The sequence below is a fragment of the Drosophila pseudoobscura genome, chromosome 3, assembly GCF_009870125.1.
Source record: "Drosophila pseudoobscura strain MV-25-SWS-2005 chromosome 3, UCI_Dpse_MV25, whole genome shotgun sequence".
Lineage (NCBI taxonomy): Eukaryota > Metazoa > Arthropoda > Insecta > Diptera > Drosophilidae > Drosophila > Drosophila pseudoobscura.
The window spans coordinates 12,631,604-12,652,698 of NC_046680.1; the positions used below are offsets into that span (position 1 = coordinate 12,631,604).

General features: G+C 44.8%; 7 protein-coding genes across 7 annotated transcripts; 4 read left to right on the forward strand and 3 right to left on the reverse strand.

Moving 5' to 3' along the window:
* Window positions 1-58: 58 nt before the first annotated feature.
* Window positions 59-615, reverse strand: Polr2K (DNA-directed RNA polymerases I, II, and III subunit Rpb12). The gene is made up of 3 exons (XM_002138499.3): window positions 472-615; window positions 267-359; window positions 59-170 (listed from the first exon to the last, which is right to left on the reverse strand). The coding sequence occupies exons 1-3, from the start codon at window positions 527-529 to the stop codon at window positions 148-150; spliced, it is 174 nt and encodes a 57-aa protein (XP_002138535.1). The 5' UTR covers window positions 530-615; the 3' UTR covers window positions 59-147.
* Window positions 616-2,555: 1,940 nt separating this feature from the next.
* Window positions 2,556-5,720, forward strand: qkr58E-2 (quaking related 58E-2). The gene is made up of 4 exons (XM_001360979.5): window positions 2,556-3,061; window positions 3,139-3,700; window positions 3,771-3,871; window positions 3,931-5,720. Exons 1-4 carry the CDS (start codon window positions 2,818-2,820, stop codon window positions 4,173-4,175), a joined length of 1,152 nt encoding a protein of 383 aa, XP_001361016.3. The 5' UTR covers window positions 2,556-2,817; the 3' UTR covers window positions 4,176-5,720.
* Window positions 5,721-5,879: 159 nt separating this feature from the next.
* Window positions 5,880-7,218, reverse strand: mRpS29 (mitochondrial ribosomal protein S29). The gene has a single exon (XM_001360980.5). It carries the CDS (start codon window positions 7,142-7,144, stop codon window positions 5,960-5,962), a length of 1,185 nt encoding a protein of 394 aa, XP_001361017.3. The 5' UTR covers window positions 7,145-7,218; the 3' UTR covers window positions 5,880-5,959.
* A 171-nt stretch (window positions 7,219-7,389) lies between these two features.
* rad50 (DNA repair protein rad50) lies at window positions 7,390-12,010 on the forward strand. Its single transcript, XM_033377343.1, has 10 exons — window positions 7,390-7,567; window positions 7,622-8,192; window positions 8,248-8,461; window positions 8,522-9,700; window positions 9,760-9,826; window positions 9,883-10,239; window positions 10,293-10,462; window positions 10,526-10,786; window positions 10,850-10,952; window positions 11,016-12,010. Exons 1-10 carry the CDS (start codon window positions 7,499-7,501, stop codon window positions 11,952-11,954), a joined length of 3,930 nt encoding a protein of 1,309 aa, XP_033233234.1. The 5' UTR covers window positions 7,390-7,498; the 3' UTR covers window positions 11,955-12,010.
* A 54-nt stretch (window positions 12,011-12,064) lies between these two features.
* On the forward strand, window positions 12,065-12,544 carry LOC26533432 (uncharacterized). The gene is made up of 2 exons (XM_015184482.2): window positions 12,065-12,256; window positions 12,316-12,544. The coding sequence occupies exons 1-2, from the start codon at window positions 12,095-12,097 to the stop codon at window positions 12,526-12,528; spliced, it is 375 nt and encodes a 124-aa protein (XP_015039968.2). The 5' UTR covers window positions 12,065-12,094; the 3' UTR covers window positions 12,529-12,544.
* On the reverse strand, window positions 12,263-13,554 carry LOC4804460 (probable palmitoyltransferase ZDHHC24). The gene is made up of 2 exons (XM_001360982.4): window positions 13,240-13,554; window positions 12,263-13,172 (listed from the first exon to the last, which is right to left on the reverse strand). The coding sequence occupies exons 1-2, from the start codon at window positions 13,469-13,471 to the stop codon at window positions 12,547-12,549; spliced, it is 858 nt and encodes a 285-aa protein (XP_001361019.3). The 5' UTR covers window positions 13,472-13,554; the 3' UTR covers window positions 12,263-12,546.
* ppk12 (pickpocket 12) lies at window positions 13,545-16,361 on the forward strand. The gene is made up of 8 exons (XM_033377344.1): window positions 13,545-13,663; window positions 13,724-14,172; window positions 14,221-14,421; window positions 14,485-14,766; window positions 14,827-14,942; window positions 14,999-15,087; window positions 15,141-15,726; window positions 15,789-16,361. Exons 2-8 carry the CDS (start codon window positions 13,991-13,993, stop codon window positions 16,067-16,069), a joined length of 1,737 nt encoding a protein of 578 aa, XP_033233235.1. The 5' UTR covers window positions 13,545-13,663; window positions 13,724-13,990; the 3' UTR covers window positions 16,070-16,361.
* Window positions 16,362-21,095: the final 4,734 nt, after the last annotated feature.

Sequence of the window (21,095 nt, forward strand, 5' to 3'; positions counted from 1 at the left end):
GTTTCTGGTAATTTGAGATTGAAAGATCCATTGATCTTGAATAAAAAAGACGCATTTCTTCAGTTGGTTAGCCCTTTTTATTCAAGCACACATATTCCATTAAAAACTAATTCCTTACACCTGTAGTAGTCGAATTTTCAGTTGGCATTAGCGTGCATCGAAGACAACCACTGAAAAGAAGAACGAAACATTCCATTAGCCGCTTGCTTGCCTACAGTTTTACAGCAATTGGAGGCTCCCAGCTAGACGCCAGGAGGACTACTTACGACGCTTTGTGCGCTTCTTGTACATGATGCGGTAGCCGCACTCGCGGCAACGTATGGGGTCACGTGGTCGCATCTCATTCTCATGATGGCATTCTAGAAAGAGTAGTGCAATTGTTTATCAAATTAACAAATTGTACATCAACTTCGCGGCCATGTGCGTGGACAAAAGGCCGTCTTGTTGACCTACACGTTCTAGCCCACTTACCGCCACAAATATAAGTCATTGCCGTCTTAACATTTTCCTTGGAGCTGGTCTCGGACATTTTTAGTTAATAAATTTAACAAATTAACAAAATTCGCGGAATTTTACAGAAAAAAAAAATTTGTTTTGTTTTGCTGCTATCAAAATACGGTCTGACCCTCAGAAATATACCGAAATATACGGTCTCATTTGAGAAATATACCGAAATATGCGGTCTCATTTGGAAAATATACCAAAATATACGGTCTCATTTGAGAAATATACCGAAATATACGGTCTCATTTGGAAAATATACCGTAAATATACTGACAAATTCAAGTTATGTTTTTCATATTCCCCGATTTCTTTGTTCCGTCGACTATTACCAGCTAAATAGAACATTTAGCCGTGCCCACATAATTTTACACGATTAATGAATCAATTTTCTATAAGATTGGTTAGTTGTTAATCCTTGCTTTTATTGTATTTATTGTAAAAAAAGGGTTAAACGAAAAAGTTCAACAAAAATACACTCGCAATGTTGCTGGTATTTAAAGACATGATGCGTGTATAGGCCTTTGTACACCCTATTTCGCTAATTTTATATGAAGATCAAACGCAATTTATTAAGAAATTTTCTCAAATAGATATGTTTTTGACTTATTCATGTGTATTATTAGTATCTTGTATAAATTTATGTCGATCCTGATACCTACTGAGCGTTGGAAGACAAACGTATTCACAATTCTATAACATCCATTTCCCCCAGGGTATGTGTGCATGGAATTAGCAACATGTTTGTGTATGGAATGAGACTCATTGTTGCTATAGCGAAACTGCGGCGAATCGGGTATTGCCTATATTTCAAGCTATATAGATTTGCCCACTTAGCTTTATCCCATAGATAAATGCATTTTCTACAAGATTGCTTCTTTTAATTACCTTTATGTATTTTATTTTGACCAAAAAACGGTTTTCAAGTAAATGTTGCCGCAACTTTTGTGTATGGAATGCGCAACATTTGTGTATGGAATGAGACTCATTGTTGCTAAAGCGAACTGGGGCGAACTGCGGCGAATTAAAATTTTCTCATATTCTTTGTTCCGTTGAATAATACTATCTAAATGAAACATTTAGCCATGCCCACTCAATTTTGTACGATTGATGAATCAATTCTATACATGATTGGTCTATTCGAAATACTTGCATTTATTGGATTTCTATATAACATTGAAAATTAAATTAATAGATGACAAAAATACTAAAAAACACCTCATGGGAGGGCGGCGAAAACCAGTTTCTACAGTATATACGGTCTCACTTGAAAAATATACCGAGTGGTGCGCGCCAAATCGAACTTTTTTGAATGTGAGCGACAAGGATTTAAATGTTGTCAACCGGGCCTTTATCTATGCCCACATAATTTTATACGATTAATGAATAAATTTTCTACTTAACTGGCCAGTTTTTAGTCCGTGCTTATATTTTGACTAAACAAGGTTTAAGCAAAATAGTTCAACAAAAAAACAGTTGCAATGTCGCTGGAATTTGAAGACATAACGCTTGTATAGGCCTTTGTACACCCTTTTTCCTCAATTCTATAACATCCATTTCCCCCAGGGTATGTTAGCAACATGTTTGTGTATGGAATGGGACTCATTGTTGCTAAAGCGAACTGCGGCGAATTCAAATTCGATTCAAAAAAACGACCAATTCCTCATATTCTTTGTTCCGTTGAATAATACTATCTATATGGAACATTTAGCGATGCCCTCTCAATTTTGTACGATTGATGAATCAATTTTCTATTTAACTGGTGTATTCTTAATACTTGCTTTTATTGTATTGTTTGTAAAATAAGGTTTAAGCAAAACCGGTCAACAGAAATTTCCACTAAATCAATTTCCTTACATGGTAACTACACACTAGCTACAATTTTGCTACATCGTAACGACATGATCATGTAATTACCAAAGGCGCCACCTGAAGGGGAAATGTGTACGTTATCCGTTATCCACTTTTCGACTTTCGGCTGGATAACAGCCGATAGACAATCGTGTGCACCTAACAGCACGTCAAGTGCTCTCAACAGCCATGGAATCGCGCTTAACAGAACGCGGGCGAGCACACGAGCACATCTCAAGTCGGCGGAGTGTTGCCATATTTCGGCGTAAACATAGTAAAAATATACGAATAAAATACACACTTGAGAGAAAAAAAAAATTAGGGCCATAGGAAGGTTGCCGTCACATTTGCCGAAACCGAATCGAATTGACTGCGAAACGTGCCGCGCACTGTGATAAGCACCCACTATTTGGCATTAAACGCGGCGACTAATTGAGAACGGGCTCCGTGGGGGAAGCAGGACAAATGGCGGAAAACGGAATGCGTGTGGGCCCAGGGTCATCTGTAGTGGCGGCAGCGGTAGGCGTTGTGGTTGCGACGGGCACAGGTGCTGCCAGCAATGGCGAGCACGAGAACGAACATAATGCGAATGGGGATATCGAAAAGGCTCAGCCGGCGCCGGCCATCCAGAAATACATGCAGGAACTGATGACAGAGCGGTCGCGCATGGAGAACCATTTTCCATTGGCTGTCAAGCTAATCGACGAAGGTATCGATTCGATGCGTGTGTCGCTTGCCCTTTGCTTGCCAAGTGCTCAATTTACCCTTTTTCTGGCCATCTTTCAGCCTTGGAGCGGGTGCAGCTAAATGGGCGCATACCCACGAGAGACCAGTACGCGGATGTCTACCAGCAGCGCACCATCAAACTGTCGCAGAAGGTGCACGTGCCCATTAAGGATAAGAAGTTCAACTACGTCGGCAAGCTGCTCGGCCCCAAGGGCAACTCCTTGCGCCGTCTGCAAGAGGAGACGCAGTGTAAAATCGTCATACTCGGTCGCTTCTCGATGAAGGACCGGGCACGCGAAGAAGAGCTGCGAAACTCAGCAGACGCCAAATACGCCCACCTGAATCTTCCGCTCCACGTCGAAGTATCCACCATTGCCCCACCCGCCGAGGCGTATGCCCGCGTGGCCTACGCCCTGGCCGAGATTAGGCGCTACTTAACACCGGATAAGCACGACGACATTCGCCAGGAGCAGTACAGGGAACTCATGGAGGATCCCGAGGCGGCTAAGAAACTAACACTGCGCCAGCTCCAGCTGCAGTCGAATGTGGCTGCCAGCAGCGGACCGCCTCTCTCTGGTGGCAACAATGGCAACGGCAACAATCGCTCTGGCGGCAACTACAGGTGCGTACTGCTACCCAGTAGTGGGTGTCCCATTATTAAGTTTCACTGATTTGGATCCCTTTGCTTGCAGACACAAGTTTCCGCAGCAATCGCATTATCACCACAACGAAGAGACTGTCTACTATCGCTCACACACGAACGCCTACCACCAGCCAAAGCCATACGTGCCCCGTAAGTGTCGAGGCTCGAAAACCTTTGGGTTTTGTTACTTACTTCTATCCTTATTTCAGCCAATCAACGGGGAAATACCATGCACACGACTATGCAACCACAGACGATTGTGCGAGCCTCGCCGCCCGGAATGGTGGTCAGTGCGGCCAGTTTCAATGGTCGGAATGCAGGCCTGGGCAACGCCGGCGGTGGCGGTATAATGGCAAATAGCATTGTGGCCACCACAGGCGGCGGCATTGGTGGCACAGTGCAGCAGACCATGCGCTACCGTCCCGCTGCTCCCTATCAGTTTGTCAAAAAATAATATACATACAGTGCACATCCATTGTTGAACCATTTCGCGGCCACCCCATCAACGTCAACGTCATCGTCATCGCCATCGTACCATCCACACGGATCCACACCCATCCACGCGAACACACGCTGCTCCAAAGGTAGAAGTAATCATTAAAAAAAAAAAAAAAAATCATTGAACAGTTTATCACGCATTGATTTTACCAATATTTCGAGAAAGTGGAAACCAAAAACGAAACGAATCGAATCGGTAAATGTATGATTAAGAAAACTAGCCTAAGTAGTCGAATGCTCTAAGAAACAGATGACGAAGAGGATCGATCACCCTCCCCACAAACACACACACACCCCACCTGTACACCCACACAAACGACACTGGCACTCCTCCAAATTTGATTCAAAATCGGGGGAGTCCGCGCTGGAAACATTTTAATCTGTGCGCTTGTGTCTGTGTGTGTGCGTTGGACTCTGCGAGCATTTGGAAGAACCCGAACCAAACCCCTCAATGTGGATCGAGTTGAAACGAATTGGATTGAATTGTTTTTGTATTCAGGAAGGACCCCAGTTGGCCCAAATGTCCTTGTTTTTGTTTTTCTCTTGATTCTTTATTATTATTATTTTATTATTGACGAATTAGTTTTTCATTTAGGTATATATCCTTTCATATTTAAGTATTTTCGTCTGCATATACGTATACCCCCAGACCCCGATGCTGCTTGACCTTTATGTATGCTTTATTTATCCAACTCCCCTGCATTTTCAACTACCTTTTTTTGTTTAATGCATTTTTATTACGTTTACGATTAGAGGAGGCTTATTATTATTATTATTATTTTTATTCGTTACGTTGCCAGGACAAATATAAACCTATTTCAGCTGTGTATGAATACACTATATATATCCATATATATGATATGATTTATTACACATAGTACATACATATGTAATACACAACCACACACGTACACATACACCGCAGACATGCATATACATATATATTCAAAGCATCAGCATAACTACATAAAAACCAAAAGAAGGAACTAGTAACGGAGTAAAGGAGAATAAATTTACATAGATCGGGGCGAGGAATGCATTCCTACGACTCGACTACGATAATATTAACGTACACATAGAGCATGGGCCACAACCGACTCCGACATACATAAATACATAATTGTTATTGTTGTTGAAAGCAGCAACTAAAATTGTAATAGAAATTATGCAAATATACATACGAAATATGACGACAAATGTTAAATTGCAGCTTAGTTATTCTTATTATTTTGTTACCCATCCCATCCCCCATCCACGTATAGAGATGTGGAAAAGAAATATACGATGTAGAAGATACATAATCGCTTTATTGTAGAGGTGCCCCACTGGAGTTAGAGTTTGAGTTTGATTTAGTTGAAGATGCGCTTCTGAAGCCGCACACATACTCACACACACACACACACACAAAGCGAAACAACCATTATTGATTTGTATTGATTTTTGAAACCATTATTGAAACCAATATGCATACATATATACAATACAAATACATATATTCGAATATTTACTATATATTTTACAGTGCATTAAAGCGCTGATTATTGTTAAATAAATTCCCCCATTTGAATTCGCCATGTTGACTAAATGTGCACCAAAAACAAACAAAAAAAAACATTGATTAAATCCATAATTTATCAAAAAAAAAAACATTAGATAAACATTTTTGATTTTCATTTCTTTAACAAGTCATTTTATTTCTGATTATTAGCTAACAAATACGGGATACGACTATCAGACTCCCTACAATGCCTTTACGAGCTGCATGAGCGTGTAAGGATTCTTATTGCTCATGAACTTTAGCTGCTCCTCGAAGCCCTGCGGCGTCTTGTTGATCCAGTGGCGGTCCAAGTAGTAGTTTATGTAGCTGTGGAACTCCTTGTCCGTGTAGTTTTCCACATGAATGGGCACAAAGGGGTCGATGTGCTCGAATCCCTGTGTACCCAGTAGATACCGTGGCATATACGAGTCCATGTAGCCCTCGGTCATGGCGATCTTATCGACTGACAGAATGCAAACTCCATTGGTCCAGTCGTAGTTGGTGATGTCTAGGAAGGGCTGTGTCAGCGTAATGCGATCTGGGGTCACCCGCTGCTTGTTGTCCGAGAAGATACGAGTCTCGGGGTGGAAAAAGGCGTTGAAGCCATCGATGGCCACCATTATTTTGCACTGTCCCGCCGTCGAAAGCTGTTTCAGCTCTGAAATCAAAGCGACTGTTGTATCGGTGGCATACTTTATGCGCGCTATGCCATGCTCTACTAGCTCTATAAGGGACGAGCCTGCCGGTGTACTCTCGCGCTTGCTCCACACATACTCCTTGTTCGTCTTCAGCTGCAGTTGCTGGAGCAGCTTGGCATTCTGCGTTTTGAAATGCACCAGCCAGGCGGCCGCATCGAAGGGCAGATCAAGCATACCCTCCTGTGAGGCGTTGGATGCCTCCTTGGGCCGTTTCATCCAATTGGGCGCCCAGGGCACATGCACCAGCAGAAAATCATTTATAGCTCCGTAGTGAAGAACATGGGCCATGGTCAATGTCTTGCCCACACCATTGTCTCCATAGAGCACATAGCGCACCACGGGCTTTGTCAGATCTGCGTTCTTAATGTAGTGGAGCAGCTCCAGCGCCGGCGACCGCACCATGAGGCAGGGTTCGGTGAAAGTCTTTATCTGCTGTTCGTACTGTTTGGGCAGGCCACCGCCGGTGAATATTTGCTTCTTCTGCTCCACTGGTATGGTGTAGAATTTGGCCACATGCAGGGCCGAGTGCTCGCCGGGATTGGCAACGGCCGTGCGGAACTCGTTCACGCTAGCTGCCGCTGTTTCCTCAATGGGAGAGGCTTCCGCATTCGTGGACAGTTGCACAACATTGCGCTGAAGTTGTGTGGAGACACGAGACAGGTTCCCCAAATGTTTTCGAAACATTTTCATTGAGAATTTCCGTATTAAAATGTTAAATAATATAATAATATCGATACACCGTCGATGGCGATTACAGTTCAGGGATGGATGCTACTGAGTATTCAATTCAATAAATTTTAGTGTAATATTAATACACATATTGTATTTCTTACTAATTAAGAATCCTAGCTGGGTTGTTTCTTAGACAATTAGTTCAATTTCATGGTTAGTTTATTGTGCGATTAAATGAATCGATATCTGTATCGAAAAAACGCCTGTTGATTCTGATCACTCCATCCCTGGCAGCCAGGCGGCAAAATTGCGTCTTGTGAAATTGGAAAATCATTTGAATCCGACTTTTGCGTTTTGTGAGTGGAAGAAAACATGTCGTCAATTGATAAACTGTCCATTCAGGGTGTGCGTAGCTTTGGATCCAATGCAGAAGATCTTCAGGTAAGCAGTTGCTTAACTTCAGCTATATATAAACTTAATAAACTGGGTTTCCAGAGCCTTACATTTTCGTCGCCTGTTACCCTGATTCTGGGTGAGAATGGCTGTGGAAAGACAACAGTAATTGAGTGCATCAAGTATGCTCTGACGGGAGAGTCCCCGCCTGGTAGTGACAGGGGGAAGAGCTTTGTCCACGACCCAAAGATTTTTGGGCTGAATGAATCCTTGGCGCAAATCAAGATGCAGGTTCGGGACAAACGCGGTGCCCGTGTGTCCATCTGTCGCACCATGAAAGTCTGCAGCAAGCGTGGCAAGGTCTCGTTTGAGACTATGGACTCCACTATCAACTTTCTAACTGATGCGGGACATTCAAAACGTGAGAACCAGGACTCATTGAGCGGCCGCACAGTGGACATTGATTTGGCCATCTCTGACTTCATGGGCGTGTCGAAGGCTATCATAAACAACGTCCTATTCTGTCACCAAGAGGACTCCAGTTGGCCGCTGGACGAGGCCAAGAAATTAAAGGAGAAGTTCGATGCTATATTTGGCATTACCGAGTACAACAAAGCCCTGGATAAGATTATTAAGATGCGAAAGGAAGCAATGGATGAGCTCAAGGTAATGGGTGAGTGTCTAAAATTTTCTTTTTAAGCCATCATAAAGATGTATTAATACAACAGAGGCCGGAATGAAGCATGTGGCGTATCTTAAGCAAGAGATGGAAGTAAAAACGCTGGGCCTGCAGAAGGCTCAGAAAAAATGTGATTCCATCAAAGCGCAGTGCAGTGAATGCGAGGAGGAGATGAAACCCATTGAGTCTAGGCTGCAGGAAATCCGAGACATTGAATATGAGATTGGAAAACATCAGGCGCAGAAAGTGGAAATGGATACCAAGTACGTACGTTCCAGATTGTTCTTTCCCGAAATCTAACTATCTAACGATTATTTGTACAGGCATAAGAACTGCAAGGAGCAAATTTCAGCCCTTTCCAGGAAAATCAAGACCCATTTTGAGGGTTCTTTGGTTGACTTGGATCTAGAGATCGACAACTTTCATCAGCGAATGTCCGAAATGAGACTCAAACGTTCCGAAACGGAAGAACAATTGTCCAAGCTAAAAAAGTCCCACGGAGAAACGCATCAGACACAGACCGCGCAAGACAAGAAATGTTGCCTGGCCAAGCAGCGGCACCAGAGCGAGCAGGCGTGCAAGACACAGTTGGTAAAGCGGGTCAAGGATCTCTGCCATGAGTTGCAAATTCCCATACCGGGTGATCTGATGGCAGAGCCCGAGAAACTGGTTGACTTATTGCAGGACATCGAAGGGGTCATCTTGAGCAAGCACTGTGAGATCACAGAAGTCTCCGGGCTCAACGACAACGCGGATAAGGCCAGGCAGGTGAAGATCGACGAACTGCGCATTGATTTAACCAAGTCGGAACAAGGCGTAACGGCGCAGGAAAAGCAAAAGGAGGCCAGCCAACGGGAGAGTGAGACACTGAAGGTAAAGGTTCAGCAAATTGAAACCTCCATGCAGGAACTGAAGCTGCTGGAGAAGCAGATAGCCGACGCCGATGCCATCTATGAGCGCACATCGAAAAACTTCAATCAGGAGAATTTCCGGGAAATCATAGCCGGCAAAAAGGCTAACATAGCCCAAAAACAGGCTCTCTTCAAGAAACTGGATGAGAAACTGACGTTCCTGGGGTCCATGGCCAAGCTGGTGGCCGAAATGAATCTCAAGGAAAAGGAGGTGGAGAAGAAGAACCAGGAGATCCATCGCGTGCGCAGTCGGCACTCGGATAATTTTGGAAAGTTCTTCAAGGAGCCCATCTCCAGCAATTATCGCCGCTCCCTGCAAGGTGCCTACGACAAGGTGCGTCGCGAGATCCAAGATCTAAACGAGCAAGCCAATGCCCAAAAGCTCAAGGAACAATCGTATGAGATAAAGCGCAAGAATCTCATTGCTGAGACTGCTCGCATGGAAAAGGAGCTGAAGGAGGCCGAGGAGCTCATATTTCAAAAGTGCCGCTCCACACCATACGATGAGCTTCTGGATCGTAGCAAGTTGGCCATTTCCAAGCTGCAGCTTGAGCATGGTGCCCATAAATCTGCAGAGGCTCTGTACAAGAAGTGAGTCCAAACAGTTTTCGCTGAAAAGGGAACCAAAACTAAACCATATTTACTACTAGGTACATACAGAAGATCAATGAAGAGCCGTGCTGTCCCCTATGTCATCACAATATGTCGGGCGATGAGGTGAAGTCTGCTGCCATGTTACCTCTGACAATCATTCCCAATCCCTTTGATTTTAGGCCTGTGATCTAACCACGGAGCTATCCGATGAAATCCAAAAGTTGCCAGACAACATCAGTAGATCGGAAAAGGCTCTGAAAGCAGAGCAATTGAAGTACGAGAACTTGTTGCACATCAAACCCAGCATTCTTAAGGTGAAGGAGCTAAAAGAGATCTTGCCCAAGAAGAAGGAAGAGCTGACCGAAGTTGAGATGCTACTGGGAGAGACTGTCAGCGAATATGAGACGCTGATTGCCCTGATTGGAGAGCCCACCCAAAACATGGACCTAGCCAATTCAATGCTGGGCGATATGACTCTGCTCGATGAAGCCCTCAAGGATTCTGTGCGTGTTAAAAAGGATCTGGATCAGCTTAAGGTAAGCGGATGATAAGCTATGATGGACCAGGACTCTTACTCTTCGGTTTTTAGAGTAAACTACCAGCTTCGTATGATTCGAGTGTATCGATGGATGCTCTGCAAGCGGAGAAGAGTCAGGTCTCGAAGGACTTGGAGACAGAACGCAAGGAGTTGGACAGCACGCAGCATACCTTTGAGCAGCACGTTGACGCTCTCAATCGTTTGCGTGAAGTTAAAAATGGGTAATGTTTTCAAACAGTCAAAACAGTTCCCTATAAGTCGACTAATCCCGTTTAATGACATAGATTAAAAGATAAGCAACTAAAGCTGCAAGAGGGGCTGCAGAGCTTGCCACAGTTGAAGGAGAGGCTCAATGAACTGATTCAACTTCTCGTCACCATAACCACAGAAATAAGCGAGCTGAAGGCCAAGATTCAACCGCTCAAACAGAAGCTAAGGGCTGCTATAGACGAGAAGGAGCGTCTGAAAGAAGCCGAACGTAAAAAGTTGAGTCAGCTTAATTCTAAATATAATTCCTACAAAAGTACAGATCAGGATATACAAAGGTAGGTCCTACAAAAATATTTTAGTCTCAGATAAAACTAAATCTAAAATGATTCCATGCTCAGGTTGCACAAAGAAGCTCAGGACTATGCTAAATTGGATCTGAAGAATGAGATCAGCACACTCGAAGACTCCATAAGGGCCACCAAAGAACAGCTGAAACAATTGGCAAGTGAAGTACTTCAATGCCTCCGATAAAAACGTACCTAATGTTTAGTTCTGGTTTCGCAGGAAGCCGAAATAAAATCGAAAACCGTGCAACTGGAAAGCGTAAACACCGAGTGTCTTAATCAGCAGACCGTTGAGCGCGACCTGAAAGACAATCGCGAGCTCAAGCAGCTGCAGGATAACGAAACAGAGCTGAGAAAAACCTGTGAGAATCTGGCCAAAAAGTTGGGCAATTTGGACTTGCGCAACGTCAGCAGGGAGAAAATGGATTTAACCAAGAGACGGGAAGCTGGCACAGTGCGCAAGGGAGAGCTGCTGGGCCAGCTGGGCGAGATTCGCAGTCAGGTGGAGAGACTGCAGCGGGAGATCGATGAACCCCGATTCAGGGAGGCGGTTAAGAATTTCAGAAAAGGCAATTACGAGATGGTTGTCACGCGACACAGTATTGATGACTTGGCCCAGCTTCGATTTGCCTTGGAATGGGCCCTCATACAGTTCCATGCGGAGAAGATGGAGAAAATCAACCGACTAATTCGGGAATACTGGCGTATGATCTATCGCGGAAACGACATCGACTACATACAAGTGAAGACCGACGAGGTCAACACAGATGCATCTGCTGATCGCCGCAAAACCTACAACTATCGCGTGGTCCAGTCCAAGAACAACACGGAGATCGAGATGCGTGGGCGCTGCAGCGCCGGCCAACGGGTGCTGGCCTCTCTCATCATCCGGATGGCTCTAGCCGAGACGTTCAGCAGTAATTGTGGAGTCTTGGCTCTGGACGAGCCAACCACGAACCTGGATCGCATCAACATCACATCGCTGTGCGATGCCCTCAACTGCATTGTGGAGGAGCGTCAGACGCAGTCCAACTTCATGCTAATCATCATCACCCACGATGAGAACTTTATCTCCTCGCTGGGCAAGATCACCAGCTATCATCGTGTGTTCCGGAACGATGAGTGTAAATCGGTTATACGCAAAGTGCAAATCAGTTGAAAAGTCGCTCCTCATTCTTTTTAATAACTCAATAAATTATCTGAACTAAAGCCTGTTATCGTAATGTTTGCTTTTTTTGTCAAAACATCTATTGCAATAATTGCTAATTGTTTGCGAAGTGTTTTGTTCAGTTTCCGGGCATGGGCAAAGTCGTGTGGCTGCTGCTGTCGGCAATTCTTCTCGCCACTGATGCTATTGGATACTCAGTACAGTTTGGAATGATGCAATCCCAGGCCGTGCCCATCTATGAAATGAGCTACAACATATCTGAAACGTTTCGTACTGTGGAGATCACACAAAAGGTTGGATTTCTATCATTTGTATCGATGTAAATATGAACTAATTATTTATTTATATGCAGGATAAGTTGATTTCCAACATTAACCTGATTTTGGTCTTGGACGAGAGTCAAGTGGAACGGGTGGTGGTGGCAACCATACTCACGGGCGGAATCGGCTGCAACTACACCATACTGCAATTTACCGGCATCCAGCCCGAGGAAAGTCCAGCAATAGTCACGGTACTCATCTACGGACTGCCCAGTCGGCAGGCCTCAAAAATACATCTATCTTAACCTAGCTCAACACACAGATCAGTCTTCGCTCTTCTTGGTAGAGGTAGAGGCCCTCCAGTGGTAGCCATCGTCGGGTAGATCACTGCGAATGAGTGGCGATAGCCAGGCTATGTGCATGCGCACTCCAAAGACACTTCTTAGGTTCTGTCTGACTCCTCGTTTGTATTTAAGCTTTCGCTGCTTCGTGCGGTCGGCGGAAACTCCGCCACGGAGCACAATCGGCACATGATAGCCCAACAGGAGGATGCCGTACGCCAGGGCCAGCACATTAAGGCTATAGAAGAGCAGGTAGATGTTGGTCCAGAAGCCGCCGGTCACCAGCAGCAACATGGGGCAGGTCAGCTTGAGGACTGTCAGCCAATTGCAGTATATGCTGCTATGGATTATCCACATGTAGATCGAGTTGTAGACCAGGGCGTACACAGAGCCCACAAACAAATAGAAAATGAAGCCCATAAAGAAGCGGTGGTTCCGGTGGCCGATGCAACAGCCCGTGTATAGGCAGTGGTGATCCCGCTTCAGTATGCAAGCTCCGCATATCTTGCAGTGCCACGATCTAGGCGGTGCCAGCCGATTGCACTCTGTGCACTCGCGCCACTCAAGGCGTTCCACCGACTGCTCCGGCGGCGGCTCCACTTGCTTGACTGTGGATTGAAATGGTTCATAGTAGTTCCCATCACTGGACCATCGGCTGGACACTGTCTGGCTCACCGTTTACGCTGGTGTCGATCATCATGCATGCGATCATGTTCCCCTTGATGTTGAACACCAGAAACATGGCCATGAGGAAGGTGAAGGTGTGGAAGAAGCCGCCCGGCTCGTGGAATGCCGGCAGCACCACAATAATCTCGAACATGAACACAATCGGCAGAAAGACGCCGATGAGCAGGAAGCACAAGACATCTGCCAGCCGCCGGGGCAGCGGATTGCTCCGGATTTTCATTTTTATTATATATTGTATATCTTAAAGTAAACAACGATCGCAGGGCTTGTAGTTCCAGAACTGACGATGGTTCGCTTTTTCATCACGTGCGGCCAAGCTTTCATTGCAAATGGGGCCAAAGCTTTTTTGGGGCCAAAGCGCCACACATTTGTGGCGGAAAGCTTCGCAAGCGACAGCTTCAGTTCAGTCGAGGTAGAGTGAAACTTTATCATATTAAAAGTATATTTAAATCAATTAAAAACTATTTCACAGGGCAGAGAAGCTCCAACAATTTCATGTGGGACTTGTGGAAGCGGAAGACTGATACAATTTGCTTATCTTATCAGACACGACCGCACGACAAGTGTACGTAAACCTAATTGAATGAAAATGCTTGCGGCAACTGTTGTCAAAGTAATTAACTTGAAAGGATTTACTCTGACTCGACGCAAATCACCGCAATCGATAGGACGCATTAATTATTTGGGTCTTTAATGTGGGGGTGTTTGTTGCTGATTGCCTTCGAGATATTAGGTATTTATGGAGACGTTAGCAGGAATTAGCTCAATAGTTGCAATGGAGTCATCAAAGAAACCAGAAAGGGAGGGATCCTCTATGTTTCTGTTGAGGAGCTTTGGCAGGAGTCTCAAAGAATTCCTCAAGAGCACGGGCCTGCATGGACTGAAGTTTGTGGGAGACTCCAGTCTCAGCAGTTGGGAGAGGTGAGAGGAGATGTGAATTAAAAATACAACCCCTACAACCGACATTAGATCATTTTTCCTTTGCTCATTTGTGGTCGCCTTGGTGATCACATGCAATCTCATCGTGAATATCTACGCCAAGTGGGATAGTACACCGGTGATAATTGGGATCAGCCCACAGGCCACCTCCATTCTGAAAGTTCCCTTTCCGGCCATCACCATATGCAATATGAATCAGGTTCAGAGCAGCCAGGTTTCCCATTACAAAGAGTAAGTTCTATCGTTTTTCTAATCCTAAAGATAGAGCTCTAATCCTGTATGGTATCGCTGTAGAGGCTCCGATGAAAGTGCTATCTTGAAGCTGTTGTGTAATTCCGAAATCGACGACTCTGATGACCTTGAAGATATTGTGAAACGCAGTAGTTTTGCTCGAAATACCCTCAGGATATCTGATTTTGTTTCGAAACACTCGCAGCACTGCGATACAATGCTGCTCTACTGCAGATTCAATGCCGTAGAGCACAACTGCTCGCACCTGTTTCAACCGCTCCTGACGGACGAGGGGCTCTGCTGTGTATTCAACTTCCAGCCACCAGAGTTCCTCTACAAGCCATTGTAAGGGTGCATATCGTTTTGTGGGATATAACCAAGTAAATCATCTCCATTCCACTCCAGTTCAAAAAGCAAACGAAATTTAACAATGAAAAATGGGTTTGAGGCGGTCAAATGGAATCTAGAGACAGGTTATCCCGACAAATTACCAGCCAAATATTATCCAGCGACAGCCATTGGTGAGTGGTTATGGATAATAGAAGAAAATATATGTAATTAGTGCAAGAACTTCTAGGGACTGGGATTGCACTGGGATTTAGTGCTGTTCTCGATGCCCAGATGAGCGAGTACTACTGCTCCTCTACCAATGGACCCGGCTTCAAGGTAAGATTGATCTGATATCCATCAAGTTATCTTGTGCTTAAATCATTTTGCAGGTTTACTTCCACAATCCAACCGAAGTGCCTGTTGTTAAGGAGGCAGGACTCATCACCGCCATCGGCTATGAAACCAACTACCGCATGGAGGTGGTACGAGCCGAGGCAGTGCCAGCCATTCGCTCCATTTCTCGGGATGGTCGCCAGTGCCTTTTCGGAAACGAGAAGGAACTGATCTTCTACAAGACATACAGCCGGCTGAATTGCGAGCACGAATGCATGGCAGGATACTTGTATGAGTCGTGTGCCTGCATACCCTTTGACTATCCGCAGATCTACAGCAACGCCACAATGTGTGGCATGAAGGACACTCTCTGCCTGCGTCGGGCCCAACAGGCGGCCATCCGACCTGAATGGGTCAAGTGCCGGCAGCAGTGCCTGCCCAGCTGCTTCGACCTCAGCTACTTGGCCAGCGGCTTCTCCTTTCCCCTGGCCACTAGCAAATTCCAGTTGGCCAATCCTCTGGTGGAGAGCATGAACAAATCGTATCTGAGTGAGAACATAGCCGTCATCAATGTCTACTACCGTGAGTCCGTCTACTACGGCAATATGAAGAATGCCTATGTCGGATTGACAGAGTTCCTGTGTAAGTTGATCCCTACTGTCTCTCTGACGGATAACTTTATTCTACTCTTTCATGCACTCCAGCTAACATTGGTGGCGTGATGGGCCTGTTTATGGGCTTTAGTGTAATCTCACTGGCCGAAATCTTTTACTTTCTTTTCCTGAAACCCCTCGTAGAACTCTTCATGTGGAAAAGATCACCACAGGTTGACATAAAGCATAATGCATTTGCCATAGAAAAGCCGGGGATTTCCGATAATGAAGCCATGTGGCATACACGAGAACTGTATCCCCAGGGTCTAACGCTAAAGTTCAGCAGAAAAGTAAAGCGAAGTCGAAATAGCACAAATGTATTCCCCCAGTGAGCAATAATAGAACATAATAGTTCTACCACAAAATTGCAAATACAGTGCTTGCTAAATTATTTAACGCTTACATTTGTGTATGTGAGCACATATAAAAATAAACTGCCATATCATGCATATCATTTGCTGACCACCAAAAAGAAAAATTCGAATGGAAATCAGTTCCATCTAGCCGTTGGACCCCACAAAAAGAAACACTTGAGTAATTGAATTGAATAATAAATATGAAAACCATAAAACATTTCGGTTATTGGAATAATAAATGAAAAGTTCAATCGTAAATAAAAATCTACATAAGCGAATATATTCCATATATTTTCAAGATCTGAGGATAAATATCAAACGCTGCTGGAAAACCTAACAAAATATTGAGTATTTCTTGAATGTTAATTGAAAAGAAAAAACTCTTCAACTGAATCAACTTCGGGTAGAACATATTGTACATAATGTTGTTTATATGTATATATGTATATATATATGCATAATTTAACTCTCTTAAGCATCTTCTCCTTGGTACTCGTGGAACTCTCACAGCTGCCGTCCTGCGAGGGAGCAGATGGGTCCATGGCAAAGTCCGTAATAGTATACTCTGGCCGTGCTTAATGCAATTAACTAAGTTTCTTGGTTAAAAGGGCCACCCCTAAGAGTGTACTAAGTATCACCCTTATTTATACGATGTATTTTATGTCAATAAGAGCATTTTGGCCAAAATTACTTTTCCCTGCTACGGTAGCAGCTCGGGGGAAGTACATAAAACAAGAATTCTGGTTGCCTCCTCCTCTTCCTCTGGCTGGCCCCCCATTGCGTTCGTTCCCGTTTACGGTTAACTATCGAAGATGCCACATTTCTCGGTCGTCTTGCACTTCTGGGGCAAATTCCCGTGGCCGTGGCCATGGCCGGGACACGGATACGGACACGCTTGCCTTCGCTTTCCCTGCGTTAATTACTGACCTCAACGTGCACGTGAAGCGACTAATTTTCGCACACAGCTATTCGGAGCAATGCATAGCTGCATTCATGCATTCATTCAGCAGGAGCACGGTGTCTCTGTTCTTCCTTCTTCGTCTTTCGTCCGCCTTCTGCTCGACATCCTCTCCATCCGCATCTTTTGCCATCTGCAGACCATCTCTGAAACAGCCCGAAGGGTTTGGCAATACCACAGAAAAGGGGGAGGGCATACTGAGAAACGGCAAGGGTAAAGCGGAGTGAAAAGCATTCTCGCAGTTGAAGACAATTTGCAAAATTGCATCGCTCTTGATGTTTTGCACGTGGATTCCATCTGCTTTCTGCCTTCTTGTTTTTGTGGCGAGTCAACAATGCAATTGTGCTCTCTTTTATGGCCCCGACTGTGCGGTACAGTGCGTTTAAAAAGTGTGGAACACCTATCAAATAAAAGCAGGTTGGATGTCCGCCTTGATCCTTGATAAGATATCTGTCATGCTGCCATAGTATGATGCGCCATTCTTGATGTCGAATCAAAAACTAACAGATACTGTCTGACTTTTAAACCCTCGTCTTCACGCTTTATCTTTTGGTATTATCTCTTCTAAAGACTTACCAAATTGTCTACAACTGTCTAACAAGATGCTACAACGCATTGCATTGTGGTAGGTTGGTGAGGGTGGGGAGCAGGTTTTTAAGGAGTTGGGTTTAAGGGGGCCATCTAAAACCAACTACAAAAAGCATTGCTCTCGACCATCTTTCAAGCGATAAGACAACTGGCGCAAATGATTACGACGTGTTCTATGGAAACGTATACATCCAGAGGGCGAATGCTGAGCTGCAAGGGCGGCATCAAGGTACGAAGATAGGGTAGGAAGGGCAGTTGTAACAGGACCCAGTCCCAGTCAGAGTACCAGTCGCAGCCAACGATGCTTCGTAAATGTCAAGAGCAGGACTAGATTCAATTCTTTATGGCTGTGTTAACGAGCCAATTCGCCTCCCACCGGAGTAGGGATACCAGAAACTTTGGCTTTAGATGAAAAATTATGCCATTAAAATGGTGAAAACAAACCACAAATTATTTTTTAAGTCAGCTCTGGTTATTTTTGCCCCGTCAGGGGTAGAGAAGGTAAGAAGAGGGTTAAATGCGCACACGAGTAATTAACATCACATTTTGCTGGCAAAAGTTGTCAACTTGACAATGAAGTTTTCCCTTCACTGCCACTCACTGGGCGGGGGAGGGAGAGGCTGGGGCGAAACTCCCTGATTAAGGTATAAATATTTGATACTAGTGTGGCCCCTGACCCCTGACTCCATACCCCATGGCAGCTCCTACTTAAGCATTGTCACTTTATGGGGTTCTGGTCCTGACGCAACCGCCTCAGTTATGCATGAAGTGTATTCATCAAAATACGAGTAGACTCCGAAAACGTACCCGTGAATGTTGCACAGCGTTTTTGGCACGTGTGTCTAGTGGCACAGGCTGGAAGGATAGATAGATAGATGGATGGATGGATGGCCGGATGGAAGGCTGCATGCAGGGGAAGCAATTTAATCGAATACCAAGAAGTCTTCATTCCAGTCACCCATACACAAACAAACACCCAAACACACACAGGCGTCGATGGAGAGAGAGGCAGAGAGAGAGAGAGAGAGAAAGCAGAGTTGCATGCGGAAAAGCAATTAAAACTTCTTGTCAGTGTCTAGGAAGTGTTTGTTCATATTTTATGATGTTTTCGTGTAGAAAGCTTGATTATGAATGTGTCACCAAGAAGTGTTGCAACCGCTTCTCCCTCTCTGCCACGCTCTCTGTCTCTCTCTCTCGCTCGCCCTCTGCCTTTCCTGGAGACTGTTGCATGCAACGAGACTGCCTGCCATTGAGGTTGCAAGAATAATGTATAACATATTACACATCCGCTACGTTGGCGCTGCGAGTGCCAGTGCCAGTGCCAGCGTCAGTGCCTCAACAATGAGGAAGACCGAATTGTGAGAATTTTAAATGTGCAAAGTTCCAGCAAACAAAACTTAAGACTTGGCTACCGCCTGATCTCTCGTCTGACCAAATTCGATTGAATAATTTATTGAATTTATCATGGTGTTTGGTTGAGCGTTTTCCCATAACGCTTGAGTGCATCAATATTTCCTCCTAGCAGTTTTGATGGCTGCCACTTAGGAAGCCATATTTGGGCCGAGCAAAGCAACAACAACAGCTAACAGTCAACAGTATTGGCGTAATGGAACCTTGCAGCCATAATGGCACTCATACTCAAGCGCCCACCCTTTGGCTTATGTATAATATGTGCTTCTGCCACCCTGAAAAGGGTTTCATAAGAATGGTTTCCCCTGATACCTGCGGCAGAGAACTAGAAATTCGTCGAAAATATGCAAATTTGTCGTCCTGACATGCACATGCTGGTCATCCCCGTTCCCTTCCCTGTCCCCGTCATCCAAGCCCACGCTCGCCCGCACCTGCCTAATGCACCAAAATGCATTTTAAATTGGGTAATTTTACACATGCCACGCCGCAGGCGGCAACAACAGCAGAATCGGGTTTAAAAATGGGCGAGCATTTTGGTTTTCAGATTGGACAGATAATATTCATTGCATCAAACATTCCAGTTGGCTTCTGCTAGCCTGAGGGAGAGGAGGTGGAGGTGGTTGTGGAGGATGTCGGATGTTTGAGTCGGTTGGGATTAGGATAAGCCTGACAGGCTGAATAATCAGGACCATCAATCAGGTCTGCTGGCCAGGCCAGGCCGAGCCGGGCCGGGCCATGTCGCTTCGTGCCCTGTACACCTCATTAGCCTAATCGTACAATTGCGCACGGCCGGACACACATAAACGTGGCTTTGAGGGGGCCTTGATGGCTGCTGGAGGCGGGATTAACTTTACCGCAATTTGCCCTCATGCGCTAAATAATATTTCATTTTCAAGAGTTGACTTTTCTCACTGCCGACAGGAGGCTTAGCATTTTAAATCCCGACCACAAGGCTTTTTGACTTCTCTTTTATGTTTCTTCTTGTTCCCCTTAGTACCTATACTTTGTGAATATGTAATCGGTGGGGAATGAGTCCTACGCAGATCTGATACTCATTACATATGCTTTTATAGAGAGTTTTGTGGAACAGCTCCCGAAAAACAGGTGCAAACGCGAATGAAATTCAAGTAATTTGCCTCGAATGCAAGAGGAAAGTATTCCCAGTATTTGTTTGGGTTACGCCAGTACGCAGACTCCGATGCTGCTGGCAAAAGGGGGACAACATCCACAGGATAGCCATGCACAGAAAAGGGGGACAGCATCCACAGGATAACCATGGATTCAGTCCTCCACAGATGGCGGAGTCGATTGGTGGGGCTGCGGCCGCATGTGGCGAAATTGCTGAAATTAAAAAGGCGACTCTTGAAACATTGCGTTTATTGTTCTTCATATTTCGAAATCATATCATTTTTCTCCCTTTTGGGGGAAACAAAAGGGTCTAATTGATCTATGAATTTCCATTAGTTTCAAATTAAAAAACATTTTTGTCATAATTGCTCCATATTTCACAGCCAAATGTAATCAAAGGAAAAATTTGAATTTCCTGCGGTCGGTGCAACAAATGAGAGTTTGCAAATGAATTCTGCTCGAATGTCGGCGCCAAATTGATAAATTTGTATTTTATTTAATATCAAAATTGATGCATCATTGCACCGCCCGACATGAGGTCTGTCCAGAATCGCTTTTAACGCGGACGTGATTCCATATGCACACTGATGATATTTAGTTTCATTCGAGTCTAGTCGAATCGATTCCGATTCATTTGTTTTAAATTTGCTCTAAATGTGAGCTAATAAACGGATTGGAGGAGGCGAAAAATGGAGCTGAAAGACAGACCTGAGATCTGAGATCTGCGAGCTGAGCTGCAAATAAATCGTTAGCAATTCATTTTCCTTGATTGTGTGCCTGGGTGTCTCCTTGGGACCCTCCTCCGTCTCCGTCCGTGTGCCCTCAGAGTCTCCACACAAGTCAATGCAATCGGTGTAATCGGAGTAGGAATCGCAGCTTTTCCCCTAATCTCTTTGCTTTATCCTCCGTAATAATAAC

Coding starts and splice junctions, on each gene's coding strand:
- rad50 (XM_033377343.1), top strand. CDS start 7,499: ATGTCGTCAATTGATAAACTGTCCATTCAGGGTGTGCGTAGCTTTGGA. Junction 7,568..7,621: donor CCAATGCAGAAGATCTTCAG/GTAAGCAGTTGC, acceptor CTGGGTTTCCAG/AGCCTTACATTTTCGTCGCC. Junction 9,701..9,759: donor GCAGAGGCTCTGTACAAGAA/GTGAGTCCAAAC, acceptor ATTTACTACTAG/GTACATACAGAAGATCAATG.
- ppk12 (XM_033377344.1), top strand. CDS start 13,991: ATGGAGACGTTAGCAGGAATTAGCTCAATAGTTGCAATGGAGTCATCA. Junction 14,943..14,998: donor TTATCCAGCGACAGCCATTG/GTGAGTGGTTAT, acceptor AAGAACTTCTAG/GGACTGGGATTGCACTGGGA. Junction 15,088..15,140: donor CCAATGGACCCGGCTTCAAG/GTAAGATTGATC, acceptor ATCATTTTGCAG/GTTTACTTCCACAATCCAAC.
- qkr58E-2 (XM_001360979.5), top strand. CDS start 2,818: ATGGCGGAAAACGGAATGCGTGTGGGCCCAGGGTCATCTGTAGTGGCG. Junction 3,062..3,138: donor TGTCAAGCTAATCGACGAAG/GTATCGATTCGA, acceptor GCCATCTTTCAG/CCTTGGAGCGGGTGCAGCTA. Junction 3,872..3,930: donor GCCAAAGCCATACGTGCCCC/GTAAGTGTCGAG, acceptor TCCTTATTTCAG/CCAATCAACGGGGAAATACC.
- mRpS29 (XM_001360980.5), bottom strand. CDS start 7,144: ATGAAAATGTTTCGAAAACATTTGGGGAACCTGTCTCGTGTCTCCACA.
- LOC26533432 (XM_015184482.2), top strand. CDS start 12,095: ATGGGCAAAGTCGTGTGGCTGCTGCTGTCGGCAATTCTTCTCGCCACT. Junction 12,257..12,315: donor CTGTGGAGATCACACAAAAG/GTTGGATTTCTA, acceptor ATTTATATGCAG/GATAAGTTGATTTCCAACAT.
- Polr2K (XM_002138499.3), bottom strand. CDS start 529: ATGTCCGAGACCAGCTCCAAGGAAAATGTTAAGACGGCAATGACTTAT. Junction 360..471: donor AATGACTTATATTTGTGGCG/GTAAGTGGGCTA, acceptor TACTCTTTCTAG/AATGCCATCATGAGAATGAG. Junction 171..266: donor CAAGAAGCGCACAAAGCGTC/GTAAGTAGTCCT, acceptor TCTTCTTTTCAG/TGGTTGTCTTCGATGCACGC.
- LOC4804460 (XM_001360982.4), bottom strand. CDS start 13,471: ATGAAAATCCGGAGCAATCCGCTGCCCCGGCGGCTGGCAGATGTCTTG. Junction 13,173..13,239: donor GATCGACACCAGCGTAAACG/GTGAGCCAGACA, acceptor TTCAATCCACAG/TCAAGCAAGTGGAGCCGCCG.